Raw genomic sequence first — 19,799 nt, 5'->3', positions numbered from 1 at the left:
TCACAGTGGATAAAGCACTGGCCCTAGAGTCAGGAGGTCCCGAGTTCAAATCCAGCCTTAGACACTTAACACTTACTAGCTGTGTGACTCTAGGCAAGTCACTTAACCCCAATTGCCTCACAAAAACAAACAAACAAACAAACAAAAAAGCAAAGGCAGTGGATGGTGGGAATAATCCAAGGCTAACTCTTGCCAGGGCAAAATCAGCAATACAATAAGGGAGCAAAGAACTCAAGAAAAGAAGCAAGTGTAGAGTTGAACAGGTTCACCCAGGGGTTAAGATAAGGAAGGGAGGAGAGTATAGTTAGTTTAGGGGTAATGGCCTGGCATTCATGATGCTTTATGAGTGGGGTGGAAAAGAGTTATTGGCTAAGAGAAACAGCCTCATACTGATTTGGGTGCCAGGGGAAGACACTGAGCTAAGATCTGAAAGATCAACTATATTGAATAGCTAGGGACCTGATTTCAAAGGAAACCAATGAATAATTTGCAGACTTTCCTTTAAGATAACTCTAGATGGTTTCTCTCTCTTACAATAAGAATCAGAGCTTTGGTGCATAGATCAGAAAATGACAAAAAATCTCAGAATTAGCAGAGAACCCCTCACCTGCCTGCTCAGAAGTGGGCCATGCTAGGGCCTGTCCAGACATGCCAGTTAGCAGGAGGACCAGATACCATAAGAGAGGGGTGCACTGTATTCCTTTCCCATTCCCTGAACTCTCTCCTCCTATCATGCTTCACCTGTTAGCCTGTGCTACTTAACTACTCACAGGGCTTAGATGACACATAAATCAACAACAAAATACCCCTACTAATGAGATGAATGACCACCAGAATGTGAACTCTGTTTGCCTCAGTTTCCTCAACTGTAAAATGGAGATAATAATATAACCTGCTTCAGAGGATCAAGTGAGAGAATCAAAGATGACATTTGTAAAGCACTTAGCACATTAAAGGCTTATGCCATTCCATTCCATTTTATGTGACAAGTTTGCAAATACTTAGACAGTTATGATATCTCCACTAAGTCTTCATTTCCCCAGAGTATTTCCAGTTCCTTCAAGTCTTTATCATGTGTCATAGTCCCTAGTCCTCATACTGTACTTGTCCTTCTTTTATTTGTTTGTTTTTTGTTTTTTTGTGGGGCAATGAAGGTTAAGTGGCTTGCCCAGGGTCACACAGCTAGTAAGTGTCAAGTGTCGGAGGGTAGATTTGAACTCAGGTTCTCCTGAATCAGGGCTGGTGCTTTATCCACTGCACCACCTAGCTGCCCCCTATATTTACCCTTTTGTGTGTGAGTTCCAGCTTTTCAATACCCTTTTCAAAACATAGCCTTAGAACGGAGCACAATTCTCTAGATATGATTGGAACCAGGTCAGAATACAGAAGGTCTATAACTTTTGGCAAAGTCTAAGATTGAATTAGGTTTGGTTTTGTTTTGATTTGGCTTTTTTGGAATGCAAACTCATATTGAGCTAGTAACTCAATAGTATCCCCAGATCTCATTCCAATAAATTGTTCTCTAGCCATGTCTCCTACACTCCCTATTTGTGGATATTTTTGACATTCATTTATGTAACTTTAAAGAGGAGTCTAAATCATATGGGTAGATGCTAGATCTGCTCGTAGGATTTACAGTTTGATTAATTCCAATAATATAAGAGAGTAAGTTACCTAATTATGCTCTGACTTGTATTATTATATAAAATTAACTTAAACAGCTTCTTGAATCTATTTATAACTACCTACGATATGCTTTTTTGTTAATAAATAAGTAGATTTGAATTTTTAATCCATTGAATTTCTTATGACAAGACACTGGTAACAGGGTTATAAATTATAGGCTTCTAATTTTTTAAAGCCATATTGCTGAGGGAAAGAGAACAAAAGCCACCTGGTGGTCAAGATGCAGAAGTGCTACCAGACTGTCAAAAGTATATCCCATTGCCACCCAGCGGCAAAGGTTGATACAGTGGCTCAATTGCCCTTCCAAAATCAATTCCATAGACATTTACATGCATATATTCAATATTTTGAGAGACAGCTAGGTGGCTCAGTGGATAGAGTGCTGGGCCTAGGGTCAGGAAGACCCAAGTTCCAATTCGGGCTATTACACTTGGTAGATAGCTATGTGACCCTGGGCAAATCACTTAACTTTGTTTGCCTCAGTTTCCTCATCTGTAAAATGAGCTGTAAAAGGAAATGGCTAACCATTCCAGTATCTTTGCCAAAAAACACCCCAAAGCCCATGGACAGTATTGGCCTAATGTGGTCCACAGGGTCACAAAGATTAAGACATTACTAAATAACAATATAGACAGTACACTAGTGGTGTCAAACTCAAAAAGAAGCCAGTGACCACTAAACTATTCTTAAGGATCTCTGCATAGTGACTTAGAAAACCACATATTAACATTATCTGTTCTATTGTATTTTTATTTACTTTGTTCAATATTTCCCAATTTTATTTTAATGTGGCTTAATAGCATTCATATTGTGTTTGACACTTCTGAAGTACACGATAATTAGGGTCTATTTAAGGAAAAGAGTTTCTATACATGTATACTCTAGTTTGGACACAGAGAAAAGAGCACTGGTTTTAAAGTGCTCTTTAAAGTGCCAAGGACCTGGGATTGAATCCTCAACACCTGTGTGACCTTAGGGAAATGATCTAACCTCTCTGAGCCTCAGTTTCCTGTCTGTTAAAGGAGGACTAGACTAAACGGGCCCCTAAGGTCTTTTCCAGCTCTGGATCCATAATAGGCTGTTTTATGTGTCTTTTTTCTCTGTGGGTTTCCTATAAATATTAAATCAAACTTTTTTAAAGTCACATACCAGAATTTAAAGAAACTAGACTGCAAGAGTCTGTTGCCTTCTCTGAATTTTTTAATATTAAATATTACATGAAGCTTCCAATACATATAAGCCAGAGTATTCATCACACATTTATCTAATGTTGTTTGCGTGTTGCTTGGAGGGGTCTGGGAAAGTAGGGTAAGGGGATGCTGGGAGGAGAGGAGGAAGCATTAGCTCTGCACTATTGTGGATCTGAGAATCAGAGTTTCTTAGTTCTGCATAGAAATACACATAGCTCTGGAGTTGACAAAGATGAAGCCAAAGGCAAAACTAAAAAGCTCTCTTAAAATCAAGCATAACATACCTGGGCAGTTTCTGTTACTTGTGTTGTTTCTGCACTTGTAGAAGGCTGCTTTTCATCAACAACAATTTCTGAAGAACTAATGGGATTTTCGTAATTTGGATTATCCTCATTTCTGAATTCAGTTACCTGTAAACACATTAAACTTTCTTATCTACCTCCAAAAAGATGAAATAACAATTAAAACTTGAATAGAAACTTCAGATTAAGAGACTTTAATCAAAGAGTAGGGAGAAATGATTTGCTCTTTAAGAAAAAAAATTGAAAGTCTTAAAGATTGTCCCCTCCCATATAAAATCATTGGTTGAAACAGGTTTTCTTGAATGTTTCATTCATTTCAATCACTTCCTTCATTGGGTATTTTGCTCTCCCATATCTCTGAAGTTATAGTTTCTTTAGAAAGCACAAGAAAATTCCGTGTACTAGCAGAATATAAAGACTGTCCCACGTTCTAGGTGACAAAAACCATTAAATACTAAATTGGTCCTATAATGAGAGGATTAAAAAATCTCCAAACTCTATAGCAGTCACAATCTGATTTATTAAAGATGCTTCTAGTCTTTCTTACATATCCATTTCTTCCCAAAGCTATCTATAGTATTTGATTAAAAGGATTTGGTTATGTATACATAACATAACACCAGTAAACACATTTAGAATAATAGGATAATGTAGAGCCATAGGCTATATTTTTTTTAAATGATTGAGCTTCCTTTTTATCCAATCCCTTTGTTGAACTAGAAATTTTCTCCTTGGAGAATTAGGATCTTTCCTTCCAAACACAATCCTTTTCCAAAATTCCTTATCATGGTTGAGGGTATCACCATCCTTCTAGCCACCCAAGTTTAAAATCTTGCTATCATCCCACTCTCACACCATCTATTCAGGAGGTTGGCAAATCTTATAATTTCTTCCTCCACAACAGCTTTCAGATATGTTACCTTCTCTCCCTTCACACAACCATGACCCACGTTCTGCCTTTTATTGCCTAGATTATTGTAGTAGCCTTCTAATTGGTCCCCCCCATATCAAATTTCATCTTTCTCCATCCAACCTCCATTCAGCTGCCAAAATGATTTTCCCAAAGCATAGGTCTGACTCTGTTATTCCCCCTGTTCAATAAACTACAATGATTCCCTATGACTTTAGGATCAAATATAAACTCTTTTTTGGCATTTACACTCTTCACTGCATGGACTCTTCCCATTGTTCCTGTCTTCTTGCATATTACTCTCCTGCATATACTCCACAGCCTAGTCATTCTACCCTACTTGCTGTTGTTCTTCACATATGGTGCTCGGTCTCCCATATCCATACTTTTATATTGGCTGCCCCTTATGTGTGAGGATGCCTCTTCATCTCTACCTCTTACAATCTCTGGCTTTCTCCAGCATTAGTTCATGTGTCACCTTTGGCAGGAAGACTTTCCCATACCTCCCATCTGCTAGTACCTTTCTCCCTAAGACTACCATCTTCTCTGCATGTATTAAGCAGATACTTATTTGTGTATATGTTATCTCCTCCATTTGAATGTAAAGTCCTTAAGAGCTGGGATTGCTTTTCTTTTCTGGGTTGGGCTTAGTTGTTTTTAATTGTATTTTTGGTTTTGCATCTTTAGGACTTGGAATAATTTCTGACACATGGCAATCATTTAATAAATGCTTATTGATTTGTAACCTTTGAAACTATAGAGACAAATGTGATGATTAACCTTCCAGAAATTCTCTATGTTAGAGACCCATAGAGCCTTAGCGATCCATCCTAAGAAATTATTATAATATCTAGCACAAATTTTAAAGAATGGAGATATTACATTTCTTTAATGTTCATAACCTATCTTTTAGGTCCATCGTTAAATTTATTCTACTTGTTCTACAGGGGGATAGCTATGGAGAGAATAACAAATAAAACTCAGTAACAATAATGGCATGACATTAAAGCTTTAATAGCCACACATCAGAGGGTTAGTTAAATGTTTTCAGTACTCTAAATATTCTGGTCCTGAGTAAGGAAACATTTCAGTCTGATATTTAAATATGCCATCTGTTGTAATTCCAATGAAAAGCTAAGTGTGCACAATGAATTGATGCTTACAAGTTAGCAAGAGTGGGCAAAAACATTATTTTGGCTGTTGAATCCTAAGCTAATGAGAGGTCCTGCCTTCTCTTCCTTCTCTTTTTTTCCTTCTCTCCTTTCTTGCGAAATACCATCCAATGATGGAGTTATAATCACTTGGCTTTATGCAAGCCACAGTGAAGAGCTTCTTGATATAATTAGAGAAGGACTCTAACCTTTCAGCAATTTCTATGGGACATAAAATAGTTCTGCCTTTTCAAACATTGCTGTAATATCCTTGAATCAACCATCTCTTTGCAGAAAGTCAAGGTTAGAAATGAACTAAATTCATTTTTATACTTCTTTTTTGTTGGAGAAGTGAAATTAAAAATGATTTTAAATGGATGAAATTGGACAGAACAAAAACAGGGAAAGAACAGCAACAAGAGAGATCATATGTTTGTGAAGTGTGGTTCTCACTGAGGCCAGTTGATCGACATGGACAACACTGTCTCTGGCTGCATACATTGGATTTTCAAATATGATGGGCTGCTTCCCTGTTTCCACAGCAAAGTTTTCATTCTGAGAAAGAGAATAATGCTATTGTCACAATTCCCCAATACAATCCCTTCAAAACCTCTCACCATGTTTCTGGTCAGAGCAAAATTAGCCAAAGAGAGAGAAATCCTCTTAAAGATATTATAAAATGAAAAGGCAGCAGAGTCTTGGGCTTTATGGAAAAAGTAATTATCTCAGCAGCATGAACACATAAATTCATTGACTCTAGAACTGATGTCCTGATGGGTGAGTGACTCACATAGTCCACCATATCTCAAAGTCCCCAAACACAATTCAGTTTTTTCTCCTGGGCATGTTCTCCATGATATACCACCTCTGTTCTCCAGTTCTGGAGCCATAATTGAATCAATACTATAATTTCTACAAATATGTGTGCATGGATATGCATGTATAAACATTTGTGTATGCACATATGTAGTGTGTATGTGCACATACACATACATATATGCATATGTACATATGCATGCACACACACACACACACATATACACTTATCCTCTATGGCCCCATTCACCATCCCTGTGACTTGCCAAGTCAAAATGCTCCTCCCTGCCTACCATTCCCCATATGTATTCTCCTCTAACCCTGTTTTAATGTAAATTCCTTGAAATCAGGAGGTGGGGTATTTATATCCCCAACATTTAGGATAGTATTTAGCACATAGTAAGTACCTAAGAAATGCTTTTTTAAAATTCATTCATTTGATAAGTTTCCCTTGTGTTGAATACCTACTTGGTACCCAAAACAAAAACTATGAATCTTGTTAGTTACCTATGAACAGTAATGAGGACAAAGGATTGGAAAGAATGATTAAGGAGAAATCATACTTCTGATATGATGGATATTATAAAATTATAAGGGAGGGGGACACTAACTGGAAAGTGAAAAGAAAAATATGCCATATCAGCCAAAAAAAATTCTTACCTCCAAATACATACAAAATGGTTCCAAATAAAAAAGGATTAAGAAAAAAAACTTCATATTTCTGAGACTGCATGAGAGACTTTAGCCAATCAAATTCTGTTTGGAACTAAAAGGTCTCAGAAAATACTAATTTTATTTTTACTTTCAAAACATCGATACACTCTACAAACAACCCCATTTTTATTATTACTGAAATCTAATTTGTGAAGAAAAATATCTGAAAACTTTAGTATGTTTCTGTCCTTTTAAAAAGTGATTCTATCCAACCTGTACCAAAACAAGAGAGAAAGAAATCCAAAACAATGAAGATGGTGCCACATTTCAAAAGATCCATTTGTAACAGCCCTTACCATTTGCATTGCTCTGTCAATAGCCGAATCAGCCCCAAAACCTGATACTCCAATATCCATGCTCACATCAGTCCCTGATCTGAAGGTCACACCACTGCCATTTTCTGTAGATTTTACTAGACTGCTTAAGCTGAAAGGAAACCAAAGGGACCCTTTTGAAAGAGTGCTTGTCAACCAGAAATTATGTGAAGAAAGAGGCTAAAATGTCCATTCTTTGTGCCAGAGACCCCACTGCTAAGCATAAACTACACAAAAAGGCTATCTCTCTCTCTCTCTCTTTATATATATATATATATATCCAAATATTCATAGCTTTTTTGGGGTAGTACCAAAGGACTGGAAACAAATGGATCCCCGTCAATTGGGGAATGTTTAAACAAATTATTGTATATGCATATAATGGAATATTATTGTTCAATAAGAAATAATGAATATGATGAAGAGAATATGATGCAAAGAAGCATAGGAAGACTTATATGAGCTGATGTGTAGGGAAGCAAGAAGAACCAGGAAAACAACATTCATAATGATTAAAAAAGGAAGTGAAAAAACCCACCACAACAAAACAACTTAACCTAAGTTCCACAAAATTATAAAGTCTAATCTTGACCCTGAAGGGAAAATATGAGAAGGCCCTTCCCCACCTTCTTTGCAGGGATTAGGGGCTATTGTTTGTTGTTATTCTGTTGTTTCATTTGTGTCAACCTTCCATGACCCCATTTGGGGTTTTCTTGGCAAAGATACTGAAGTGGGTTGCCATTTCTCTCTCCAGCTCATTTTACAGATGAGAAAATTGAGGCGAACAGGGTTAAGTAACTTGCCCAGGGTCACACAGCTAGTAAGTGTTTGAGGCTAGATTTGAACTCAGGTCTCTTAACTCCAGGCCCAGTCTTCTATCCACTGTGCCATCTAGCTTTTTAATTAGGGACTATGGGTATGGAACAGACTTTTATTAGACTTTTTTCAATGTGCTAATTCTGCAAAAAAAATTTGTCTTTTTTTTATTCTTGGTTATAAGAAATGGCTCTCTGGGTGGGGAAGAAAGAAGAAATACATGAGAAGATGTAAGTGATATAAAAATATAGTTAATAAAGTTGTGGGTTTTTTAAATAACAAGGAGAAGTGCTTGCAGTTTTTTATTACTCATTAATTCCTGGGGGGGGGGAATCTCATAATCTTATTGTACACATATTATGGAATGGGATAGGAAAAGAGAGATAAAGACAGAGACATAAGACAGACAGGAGAGACAGAGAAATTACCTGAATGTAATCTAAACTTCCATGTAGCATGAACATTTTAGAAATAAATTAACTGCTTGTTATTTTTGGCTTAAAATTAATATAAAGTTAAAATGTTGAGAAAACAATGATTTTGGAAGCTTGTTTACTATTATTTTAATAGAATAGGTGAAATGCACGTTGAAAAAAGCCTGTTTCAAAAAAAGAAAAAAAAGAAAAAAGGCTGTTTCTGTTTTAATGGGGGGGGGTGGATAATTGATAAAGCCAAAGGACCAGAAAGCCTATTGTACAAAATCTATAATTAGCATCCTACCTTGGCAGCTTAGGGAGAGATGGCAGAAGGGAGCCTGTTCTCTTGTAGTTAAAAAACCCTCCAATTGCCAAAGCACCAATAAGGAGGATCAACAAGATGATCGTCAGCAACACAGCAATTGCTGCTATGAAAGAGAGAAAGGTAAGTGAGGGTACCATGGCAAGGAAAGGTCTGTCAAACTTAATAGCTAACACTAAGCACTGAAAGAATAGATTCAACTGATGTATTCGTTGTTCAGTATTTTTCTACCATTTCTGACTCTTCATGACCCCATTTGGGGTTTTCTTAACAAAGTTAACTGGAGTGGTTTTACATTTCCTTCTCCAGGTCATTTTACAGATGAGGAAAACTGAGGCAAAGAAGGTTAAGTGATTTGCCCAAGGTTATACTGCTAGTGTCTAAGGACAGATTTGACTTGAGGTCCTCCTGACTGCAAGGCTGCTGTTTTATCTATTGCAACAACTAGCTGCTCCAGATCTTCAGCAAAAGAACAGGTTCCCCCCCTCCCCCCCCAATCTTAGATCTTACTTGTTCCTGGAGGCATTCCTCTTGAAAATCCTAATTCACAGTAATTTCCAGTGTAGCCATTAGGACACCTGAAAATGCAATTAACATCATTCATTGTCATTTTGAACACACATCCTGCATTATTAACTTAAGCCACATCCCTATTTAGCTTTGACTAAGTAATTCCACATTAGATTAGACAAGTAGTTATTGCGCGGGTCCTATTTATTCTAAAAAAATAATAATAAAACCTTTAAAAATGTCAAATTGAAAATAACAGCAATTTGCATGAAAATTCACTTTCAGTGGTACACCAGTGGCATCTACAGGTTCAGACTTAGTATCTGCAATGATTGATTTCTTATTTTTTTCTCTATGTTGCTGAAGATAGGAAAGGAATATAATGATTGCATTCTTGTCCTCTGAATTCTCCAGTAAATTTTTTTTTAGTTAATCTATGTATCTTACATTATTGTGAACACAGGAACCCTTCCCAGGAAATTGATGCTATTAACCTACTGTCTAGGTGAGAATTGTTGTTTGTCCTGTGATGTCATGACTTGCAGTGAACTGAATTTAAGTGAGGCAGGGTCACCATACTCATTCTCTCCTCTGGAGAGAGGTGATGAAAGTCAGAATAACAGGGTGGCCATGTAAATTCAGATGAGGAGAATGCATTTAAGCAACATTCTAGAAGTAATCCCAGTATCTGGAAGTCCCTATCTAGCATAGTTCCTTGTCATAATAAGGCATTGATACATGTATGTTGAATTTATTGAATAGATTTTTCCTTAATTCATCAGCATAACCCTCCTGCTTATCACATATGCTATACATCCTAAGGCATCTATCAACAGCCATTCTCCCATTACTCTATGGTGATTAGTAATCCAAATACATAGAAGAATCTGGTTTCATTTCTCTGAAATATACATCCCAAAAGGAGCAAGATGTTTGAAAAATTAGTGGACCAATAAAGCTTTTCTTTTTATTTTCATGGTTATCTAGATGTATTAAATTGCCCTTTGTGAAGCAAAACCAACAGATATGACCTCCATATTTTGACTTACTTGCATTTGGGGAGACCACTTTCATCAACATAGCATGTTCCTCCATACATACACCTGCATGCTGGGGGCATGGTTGGGGGAGATTCAATGGCTGCAGAAATTGAAAGCCATGCATGTGTTAATAAGCCACACTCAGCAGAGCATACTGTCTCATGCAAAACCTTGTTCACCCTTAATGCCAGGGATATATGATGCTATTCTCCTTTCAAAATATTACCCCTCACTTAGATCAAATGAATGCTCTTACAAAATAATAATGGAGTATGAAGTAGGAGTATACATTAAACACAAGGAAAAATGACAAATTTCAAAATTCTCCTTGTCCAGAATAAATACTACTGGACTCCAGAATATATTTGAATATTAAAAAGAATGGAATGGGTCCATCCTTAATAGCGCCAATATGGTTGATATTGGTGTGTATGCTCCATGAAGATCAGAGACTATCTTAGTCATTGTACCTTCAAACTGCCTTAAATATCCTAATTCCTAAAGGCATTTATGAACATACAGGCAAAAGAAGACTTTAGTTTAAAGGACCCAAACTTCCAAAAAGGTGAACAGAATTTTTCAGCTTGTGTACATAAACCTGACCCTCCTATGGAAGACCTGTAAAACTGCACCTGCTCAAATTATCAACTCCCAGTTTGTTCCACAGTGATTTTGAGATACCCTTTACTTTTTTCCTGTAGCAAGAGCTTCATGGTCACATATTTCATTGCCTTTTCCATAGAAAATATTCATTCATTATTTATTGAATGGATGAATGAATGAAGTAATAAGTAAATGAAATCTAGGTGCTATTTGGTATCATTGTTATCATGATTAAGCTTGATTGGCTCACTATTTATTATATTTCTCCTGAACGTCTTGGGGCAGCTAGGTGGCGCAGTGGATAAAGCACCGGCCCTGGATTCAGGAAGACTTGAGTTCGAACCCAGCCTCAGACACTTGACACTTAGTAGCTGTGTGACCCTGGGCAAATCACTTAACCCTCATTGCCCCGCCAAATAAAAAAAGTAAAAAAAGAAAGTTTTGAGCCAATTTATCCCACCAAGAAAAAGAGAAGCAGATGATGCAAAGCAACCAGGAGAAAATCTCTTCTACAATGTCAGACTGGCACATGGTTTGGGAAAAAATATACAGAGTTAGTTGTGCAGATCCCTCCTGTATCTCATCTGTATTAATTGATTAAGTCATCTTCTATGAGCAATATGGCTTCTGGCTGAATTATCATATGATAATTTTCATGCACATGATTTAGCTTGGATCCTAGTTAATCCTTAATGTCTGCTGTGCAGCAGAACGGTATCATTATTCTCAATGTATAAAGCAGACACAGATAGACAGTGTCTCATTCAAGAATAGATCAGTCACAGCAATATCAGGATAATAATGAGATTTCCCATTCCCATTCTGGTTCTCAACTACCATGTTTTTGCTTTTCTTCATATTTCCAGTAGTTAGTACAGTGCCTGAAACATAATGAGCACTTAATAAATGTTGTTCTGTCATTTCAGTCATGTCCAACTCTTAACCATTTGGTGCTCTTGACAAAAATACTGGCATAGTTTCCCATTTCCTTCTCCAGCTCATTTTACAGATGAGGAAACTGAGTCAAACAGGGTGAAGTGACTTTCCCAGGATCACATTGCTAGTAAGTGTCTGAGGCTGGATTTAAACTCAGTTCTTCCCGACTCCAGGCTCAGTGCTCTATCCACTGTACCACTTAGCTGCCCTTAATAAATTTTTGCTGCCTATTTCCAATTCCAGATATGGCTTTGCTGATGTCGCCGAGGTTTCTAAAATGATCACAGAAGGGACATACTGATCTCCCCTACCATATAAACAAAACATTGGCTGCAGGGACAGCATATTCCCAAGGACATTCCGTCTCCATGCCAGAGGATCGTCTTTTGAGGCCAGAAGAATCCAGCCTAATAGGAATCCTTCTTGGATCAGATCAAGGAAGAAAGAGCTGGTCTTATTCATGAAACCCACTGTTGAAAACTTCTTCCCAGGAAAATACAACAGGAAGGTCATGGACACTGATATGACGTCAGTCAGATCTTATATGGTAGGCTAATCCTAAAACAGCTTTCAAAAAAATGCCCAGAAATTGTTAGAATACAAAACTTTTGTCTGGCCCACTAGCATTCATTTGGGAGAAGGGAAGGAAATAAGCATATTAGGACCTACTACGTGCCAGGCACCATGCTATGCTAAGTGCTTTTTTTCATTTGGTCCTCACAACAACCTTGCAAAGTAGATTCTATTATTATCTCCAGTCAAGAGTTGAGGAAACTTAGGCAACGACAGCTCAAGTGACTCACCCAAGGTCATACAGCTAGAAAGTATCTGAGGCTGGATTTGAACTCAGGTTTTCATGATTCCAGACCCAGCACCCTATCTGCTGTGCTACCAGTTGTCTCTAAGACAAGAGTGCTTGAACAGGAACTTTGGCTATGCTGAGACTTAATTCCTTTGCTGCTTTTCATCCAGCCCCACTTTCTGCAGCTTCTATAGCCCATTCAAAAGGCAGAGAAAGCAGTGTGGCTTGCCATTTGGGGTTGAGATTTACCCAGAAGACAGTAAGGGGGAAGAAGGAACCAGGAGGGCTCAGTCATTTGCTTGTAGCCAACACAGAAGAACATGCAAAAGAAAAGCAGAAAACACCTCCTAGGCTCCCCCTGCTGTTGCTGCTGCTGCTGCTGCTGCTGCTGCCTTCTCTGGCAGTGACTTTACCTGCATCACATTCCGAACTGCTCCCTTCCACAAAACGGGTGCCTTCTGGGCAGCTGCAGGTGTAACCCCCGGGTCTCAGCAAGCAGAGGTGGCTGCAAATATCTTTACAAATGTTGGGCACTAAAACGAAGGTGAGGGGAAAGAATAAGTAATATAGAATCACCAACCTGATTTACCTTGGGAGGAAAAGTCACATCTCAGAAAATGCTTAGGCAGGAGACCAATACTTCATTGATTAGTTCTGGACTACTTTAAACTGATTGCTCCAGGAACTTCCCATCTGTGTAACTGTGGAATCCATGCAGCATTAAATTGGCTACAGAGCCAAAGGCCCTCAGATAATTTACCTAATAAATCCCACCTGTTCTCCAATAAATCAATTATCCTCCTCCCATTCTTCCTTTCATCTCCTTCAATTACTGAAACACACTCATTTTCTATTCATTATGTGCTGGTCAGTCATCTTTCCCAGTTAGACTGTTAGTATTTTGAGGCCAGGGGGCAATATCTATTGTTCCTAATACAATCCCTCTCCACCTGGCATAATGCTAGGCAGGGACATGCTGGTAAATATTTAACAACCAGCTTGGGGCAGGGGGTGGAGAGGGATTAGTGTGTGCAATATGCTTTTAAATTTAATTTGCATTATGAACATTTTCTCCATCACTTCCTTAAGTCTAGACAATCAGAAAAGTAATAAATCAAGTTCTGATTTATAGTATTTACTTATTTCCATCATTTAAATGCTCACACTAAAAATTTAACAATTGGTTCTATTAAGACAGTATGAGATGGCTTTAGTACACTGCTGGTGGAAGGCAATATATATGTTCAGTAAATACAATAAAACTTCCTCATAAAACTCAAGGTCATCAAAATTTGAATTTACCAAAGATCACAGAATATTCTCCAAGACAGCTCCACATGAGACATCACTACAACTTTCTGACAATAAGCAAAAGTAACTAGGTTGGATTTAGAACAGACATCCAGGGCATTACCAAACCTATCCTCAAAGTCACTGATGCTTGGTAGGATCTGTTAGACCAGGGATTCTTGGGGGGTTTTTTTGAGGGGGGGTGAGGACAATGAGGGTTAAGTGACTTGCCCAGGGTCACACAGCTAGTAAGTATCAAGTGTCTGAGGTCAGATTTGAACTCAGGTCCTCCTGAATCCAGGGCCAGTGCTTTATCCTCTACACCACCTAGCTGCCCTTAGACCAGGGATTCTTAAACCCTTTTGTGGGCATGGATCTCTTTGGCAATATAGGAAAGCCTGTCAACCCCTTCCCAAAATGATGCTTTTAGCTACAAAAGATAAAATACTTAGGGTCACAAAAGAAACTCATCAAAATGTTTTTTAGAAACCAAGTTCATAGACCCCAGGTCAGGAATTTTTATCTCTGTGTTCTGCTAGCATAGCCTCCAAGATGAAAACTGGTATTGTACAAAGAAGCTGGGATTTAGCGTCAGATGATGGGGCATCAAATCCTCATTGTAAATGACTTAGTAACATCTCTGGACCTGTTTCTTCACCTGTAAGATACAGGTAGGTGATCTCTAGAATCCCTTGAACCCCTAAATCAATCACCTGATAAATAAACATTTGATAATCACCAGCTCTCAGCCTGGCACAGATTCCACAAGACCAACAGGAACAATCAACTTTATACTTGTATGAACTGACCCAAAGTGAAATGAGTAGAACCAGGAGAACATTGTACACAATAAAAGCAATGCTGTAAGATGATCAACTGTGAATGACTTAGCTATTCTCAGCAATACAGTGATCCAAGAGAACTCTGAAGGACTTATGTTGAAAAATTCTATCCATCCCCAAAGAACTGATGAAGTTTGAATACAGATTGAAGCATAGTTGTTGTTTTTATACTTGATTTTTTTTCAGGTTTTTTTTTTTTTGGTCTGTTTTCTTTTACAGCATGACTAATATGGAAATGTTTTGCATGTCTACACAAGTATAACCTATATTAAATTGCTTGCTTTCTCAAAGTGGTGGGTGGAGAGTGAGAGAATTTGGAACTCAAGATTTTAAAAATGAATGTCAGGGGCAGCTAGATGGCTCAATGGATAGAGCACTGGCCCTGGAGTCAGGAGGACCTGAGTTCAAATCCGGCCCCAGACACTTAACACTTACTAGCTGTGTGACCCTGGGCAAGTCACTTAACCCCAAATGCCTCACTAAAAAAAAAAAATTTGGAAAAAAAAAAAAAAAGAATGTCAGGGGGCAGCCCTGGATTCAGGAGGTCCTAAGTTCAAATCTGGTCTCAGACACTTGACACTTACTAGCTGTGTGACCTTGGGCAAGTCACTTAACCTTCATTGCCCCGCCCCCCCAAAATGAATGTTAAAATTGTTTTTACATGTGATTGGGGAAAAATAAAATAATAAATAAATATTTTTTAAAAAGAAAAATCAACTTTATTTCTCTATAAGTGAAACTGTGTGTGGGGCCAGAGGGAATAGTGGGTCAAGAACCCAGCTCAGAGTATTTTAAATAACTTTAGGAGTAAAAGAAAATGAGAGGGGTATTTATTTTATAGCCCATAATAGAGAGGCAGCTTGACATATTGTATACCAAGCCAGCCCTAGAGCCATAAAGACCTTGGTTCAAATCCATCCATTCCTACATATCTATGTGACACTGTGAAACATATTTAACCTCACAAAGCCAAGACAAGCTGGTGCCAGTGTGAATTAATAGAGGAAATTCCCAATAAGTGCAAAGATGTCTAAGCAAAGTGCTATGAGACATATGAACAGTGATGGCCTTTTTTTTAGCTGGAAAGTAGAGACTGTCAGTTTGGAAAGTGGCATGAATGGCACTAGTGATCAAATGAAAAGACTCTGAGAGCTTAAGAAGATTGGAGTTTCTTAGCTCTCCAAACCACCTATTATTATGATTCAGGGCCTCATGCCAGAGACACATACTTCTGGACTCCCAGACCTAGAAGGACCCTAGGGATCATCCACTCCAACTCCCTCATTTCCCAGGAGAGGAAATTGAGAATCAATGGGCAGATAGCTTTGCCCCAAGTCACATATCTGGTTGGTGACAGAACTGAGACTAGAGTCCAAATCTCCTACTTTCTAATTTCATGTTTTTCCTAACATCACTCTGAAGGATAAAAGCCTTCCTTAAGTAGAGGTAAATTTGTGAACAAGTATATAGAATTATAAATCTATAAAAATTATATTCATCTGGAAAAGATACATAAGATTTCAGAACTTCTCAGAGATATGCAGCTGATTTCTAAGTTGACTTTGAACTAATTCAACAGGTGCTTGGTTGACCTGCTATGTGTATCCTGGTTATGTAATTCTTGGGGCTTATTCTGCTCTTAACAACCACAAGACCAAATTTAGAACCATCCTGTAACACAAGTTGGACCAAAAAGCCACACTGACACCACATCTAAGGACCTAGAGATTTTGTGGCTTTCCGTAGACACTTTATGACCTCCATGTCCCATGAACTCCAGATGAGGACTGACATATTTTTACTTTATGCTTAGTTATCTAAGGCTGTTAATAACTATATTTCAGTTGGTAACATCAATCCCACCTTTATTAGGTCAAAATATTGAAACCTTTCATGCACCAAGAGACGTAGCAGCATCTTCTACCGTGTGTTCTGACAGCACAGCTATTAATTTGGAATGGCAGTTTTCAAAGAATAGGGAACATCTCATTCCAAAAGTGGTGATTACCTGAGTGATTGTATCTGTGCTGATGATAGACCCGAACTTGAGTGAGCCAAGGGTTTACTGTCAGCACTTTCACTCTCTCTCCCCTCCCGAATTTATCTTCTTTCCAAACTTCACCCTTTTCCTTAGAGGTCCAATATAAATGGCCTTCAAAGACATCCAGGCTATAAGGGTTCCCCACTTCTCAACCACAGGCAGGGGAAGGGGGAAAAAAAGAAAAAAAAACAGCCTTTGGTTAATTAAAAAGCAAATCTCCAGCACCACTTCTGTGTCAGACATAATTCTCCCAAAATTAAAACCTTAATGCCTAACCCTAACTCAAAGTCTTGAAATTCCTGGAACATTCAACTAGAATGTCATCAGAGAGCCATAATTCAGATCTCTATCAGCAGATGCTGTCACGTAAATGTCCTCTGCACTGAAGGATCAAGATGAAAGAAATTAGACTAGTTTAATCTATGGTGTCTGACACCATTTATGGGAAATATCTCTTCCACTTTCACATTTGCTATCTTATCTTAAGGGGAAAATCTTTGATATTATGTTTGAACCTTTTTTTTTCTCTGAATGTAAGTCAATTATGGTCACTCAAGAGTAATGTCTGCTTCCTTTGCTGAGAATAATATGCATATGATTTCTTAAGAGTTCCTAGTTTGGACTGCTGGGCAATGAATGGTTCAGCAAAGGTCTGGAAAACACCAATAGCTGTCCTCCAGGGGGTACCTTAGATAGAGTGTTGGATTTAGAGTGAGGAAGACGTAAATACAAATCCCACCTCAGACCCTTAATTAAACAAGTCACTTAACATCTCTCAGCCTCAATTTCCTCATTTGTAAAATAAAAATAAAAGGTTGTTGTTAAAATCAACTGAGATAATATAAGAATTATGCTTTGCACATCTTAGAGCCTCAGATAAGTATTAGCTATTATTATTATTATTATTAATTATCCTTTCATGTTTACAATGGTAAGAGATGATTTTTAGAATTTTTTGTAACATTAAGTACTAATATGTCCAATAGTGCCTATACATTAACAGACTATCACTTATACACATCCATAGGAACAACTGAACTCAAAACTCTATCCTTTTCATTAATTTTTTCTCACATGTTATTAATTTACATTTCAACAACCAGCTCAGAAATAAAATGCAGAAACTGCATCCAAATTATTTCCAAGATGAGTAAAGAATTAAAGAATCATATCTTGAGAAAATAGAATAAAGATATTCACTAGTAGTCAAGAGCCCCCAAAGCAAAATAAAATCAAGAATATTACTAACCACCAGCTGAAACAAGTCTCCTGTCAGTCCCATCATGTTTCATTGACTCGATAATGTTCTCTTTGGAATCACTCCAGTAGATCCGGTCATTGTTCAGATAATCAATGGAAAGGCCAGTCGGCCAGCCAAGGTCATTGGAAACCAGAGTTTGCCGTTGCTGCCCATCCATCCAGGCACGTTCTATCTTAGGCTGCCTTCCCCAATCAGTCCAGTACATGAACCTATAACAAAGATTTTCTAATTTTTAGAATTTTCTCTTAGGAAATAGTTTTTTTCCCCCTGAAAGGCAGAATAAAATTAACCCATTGGGAAACAGCATTTTCCAGGTGACTGGTATATTAACCTATATGTTTTATAGTTCCTAGGAGATGAGAAGAAAGGGGATAGCAATGCTGTCACCCATGAAAACTCTGCCTTGATAACTCACATCACAAGAATTTACCAGGCTTACTTCAGGGAAGTAGGCCGGCCTCATCCAACAGATACAATTGTAAAGGGGGGAAAATAAGGGCATAATAAAATTCAGAACCTGTTTAAATGCCACTCAGGAGGCATTTTCCCCCAATTGTTTTAAAATCAACATATATTTACCCAATCAGAGAAAGAGGCCATTTTATGAGGTGATTTTGTATTTTTCTAATTTTCATGCATTATCATAGGCAAATAATAGCCAAAGGATGCTAATGAATAAGACATCCTACATGTTAGGAATTACATAATCAGATCCTTGAGAAACAACATTAAATTCTTGCTAGGAGTTTTGCTTTTTGCAGGAAATGTGGGTTCCATAAGAGTCAGAGGGCCTCCCCCCAATACAGAATAGTTTAGAAATGGTCCAAAAAAGGGCTCCAAGGAAACATTAATTTGACATGTATTTGATGATCACACTCTGTATGCAAAAGATAGCTAAGGGACTTCGCTCATTTTCTTCCCTTTACTGAGAATGCCTTTCCATAACCATTATTCAAAGTCTCCCCAATTTTCAAAGCCCTTTGTGGTAATCTATGATTTTATCCAGTTGTTGGGGCGGAGGTGGTAAGAAATATGTTAAAATTGTGTGCAGGGGCAGTGGATAGAGTACCAGCCCTGGAGTCAGGAGAACCTGAGTTCAAATCAGGCCTCAGATACTTAACACTTACTAGCTGTGTGACCCTGGGCAAGTCACTTAACCCCAACTGCCTACACACACACACACACACACACACACACACACACACACACACACACACAAATTGTGTGCAGCTGGGGAGCACAGTGGACAGAGAACGGGGACTGGAGTTATGAAGATCTGAGTTCACATTTGACCTCAGTCACTTGCTAGCTGTGTGACACTGGGCAACTCACTTAATCTCTGTCTGCTTAAGTTTCCTCAGCTATAAAATGTGGATAATAATTGCATCCACATCATAGCATTGCTGTGAGAATCAAATAAGATAATCTCTATAAAAACCCTTAGTGTCTGGCACATAGTAATCACTTAATAAATTATAGTTATAATAACTGAATAAAATTAAATAACATTTAATTAATAAATTAATTGGTGATATATTAATAAATTAATAAAATTAATTCTCCTTCCATGTAAAACCAATGAATCAATCAACAAGCACTGATTAAATACCTACTATGTGAAAGGCCCCATGCTATACACTGGAGGTACAGAGACAAAAGTAAAAATAGCCCCTGACCTGCAGGTGAAGAGGAGGTTGAACTAAAAATATCTGTTTCCTTCCTGTTCAGAATCCTAGAATCACAAACATTCTTTTTAGTTATTGTAAAACTGCTCCATCTGGGAATGGGAAATGATGGCTTTAAAAACACAACAGAGGGCACTGCCCAGCTTTACCCA

General features: G+C 37.9%; 1 protein-coding gene across 1 annotated transcript in view; it reads right to left on the bottom strand.

The window, feature by feature from the left end:
* The window catches only part of LRP2 (LDL receptor related protein 2), a 262,918-nt gene that overhangs the window by 8,106 nt on the left and 235,013 nt on the right, over nt 1-19,799 (bottom strand). Inside the window, exons 69-77 of the mRNA XM_043995927.1 lie at nt 17,951-18,171; nt 16,669-16,845; nt 12,942-13,061; nt 10,197-10,287; nt 9,148-9,215; nt 8,620-8,743; nt 7,066-7,195; nt 5,693-5,794; nt 3,161-3,286 (exon numbers count right to left, since the gene is read on the bottom strand). Coding sequence (XP_043851862.1) covers nt 3,161-3,286; nt 5,693-5,794; nt 7,066-7,195; nt 8,620-8,743; nt 9,148-9,215; nt 10,197-10,287; nt 12,942-13,061; nt 16,669-16,845; nt 17,951-18,171 — 1,159 coding nt within the window. The remainder of the gene's footprint in view (nt 1-3,160; nt 3,287-5,692; nt 5,795-7,065; nt 7,196-8,619; nt 8,744-9,147; nt 9,216-10,196; nt 10,288-12,941; nt 13,062-16,668; nt 16,846-17,950; nt 18,172-19,799) is intronic.

Source organism: Dromiciops gliroides, chromosome 3 (assembly GCF_019393635.1).
Source record: "Dromiciops gliroides isolate mDroGli1 chromosome 3, mDroGli1.pri, whole genome shotgun sequence".
Lineage (NCBI taxonomy): Eukaryota > Metazoa > Chordata > Mammalia > Microbiotheria > Microbiotheriidae > Dromiciops > Dromiciops gliroides.
Note: the sequence above shows the minus strand (reverse complement) of the source record. Positions and strands in the feature narration are given on the sequence as shown.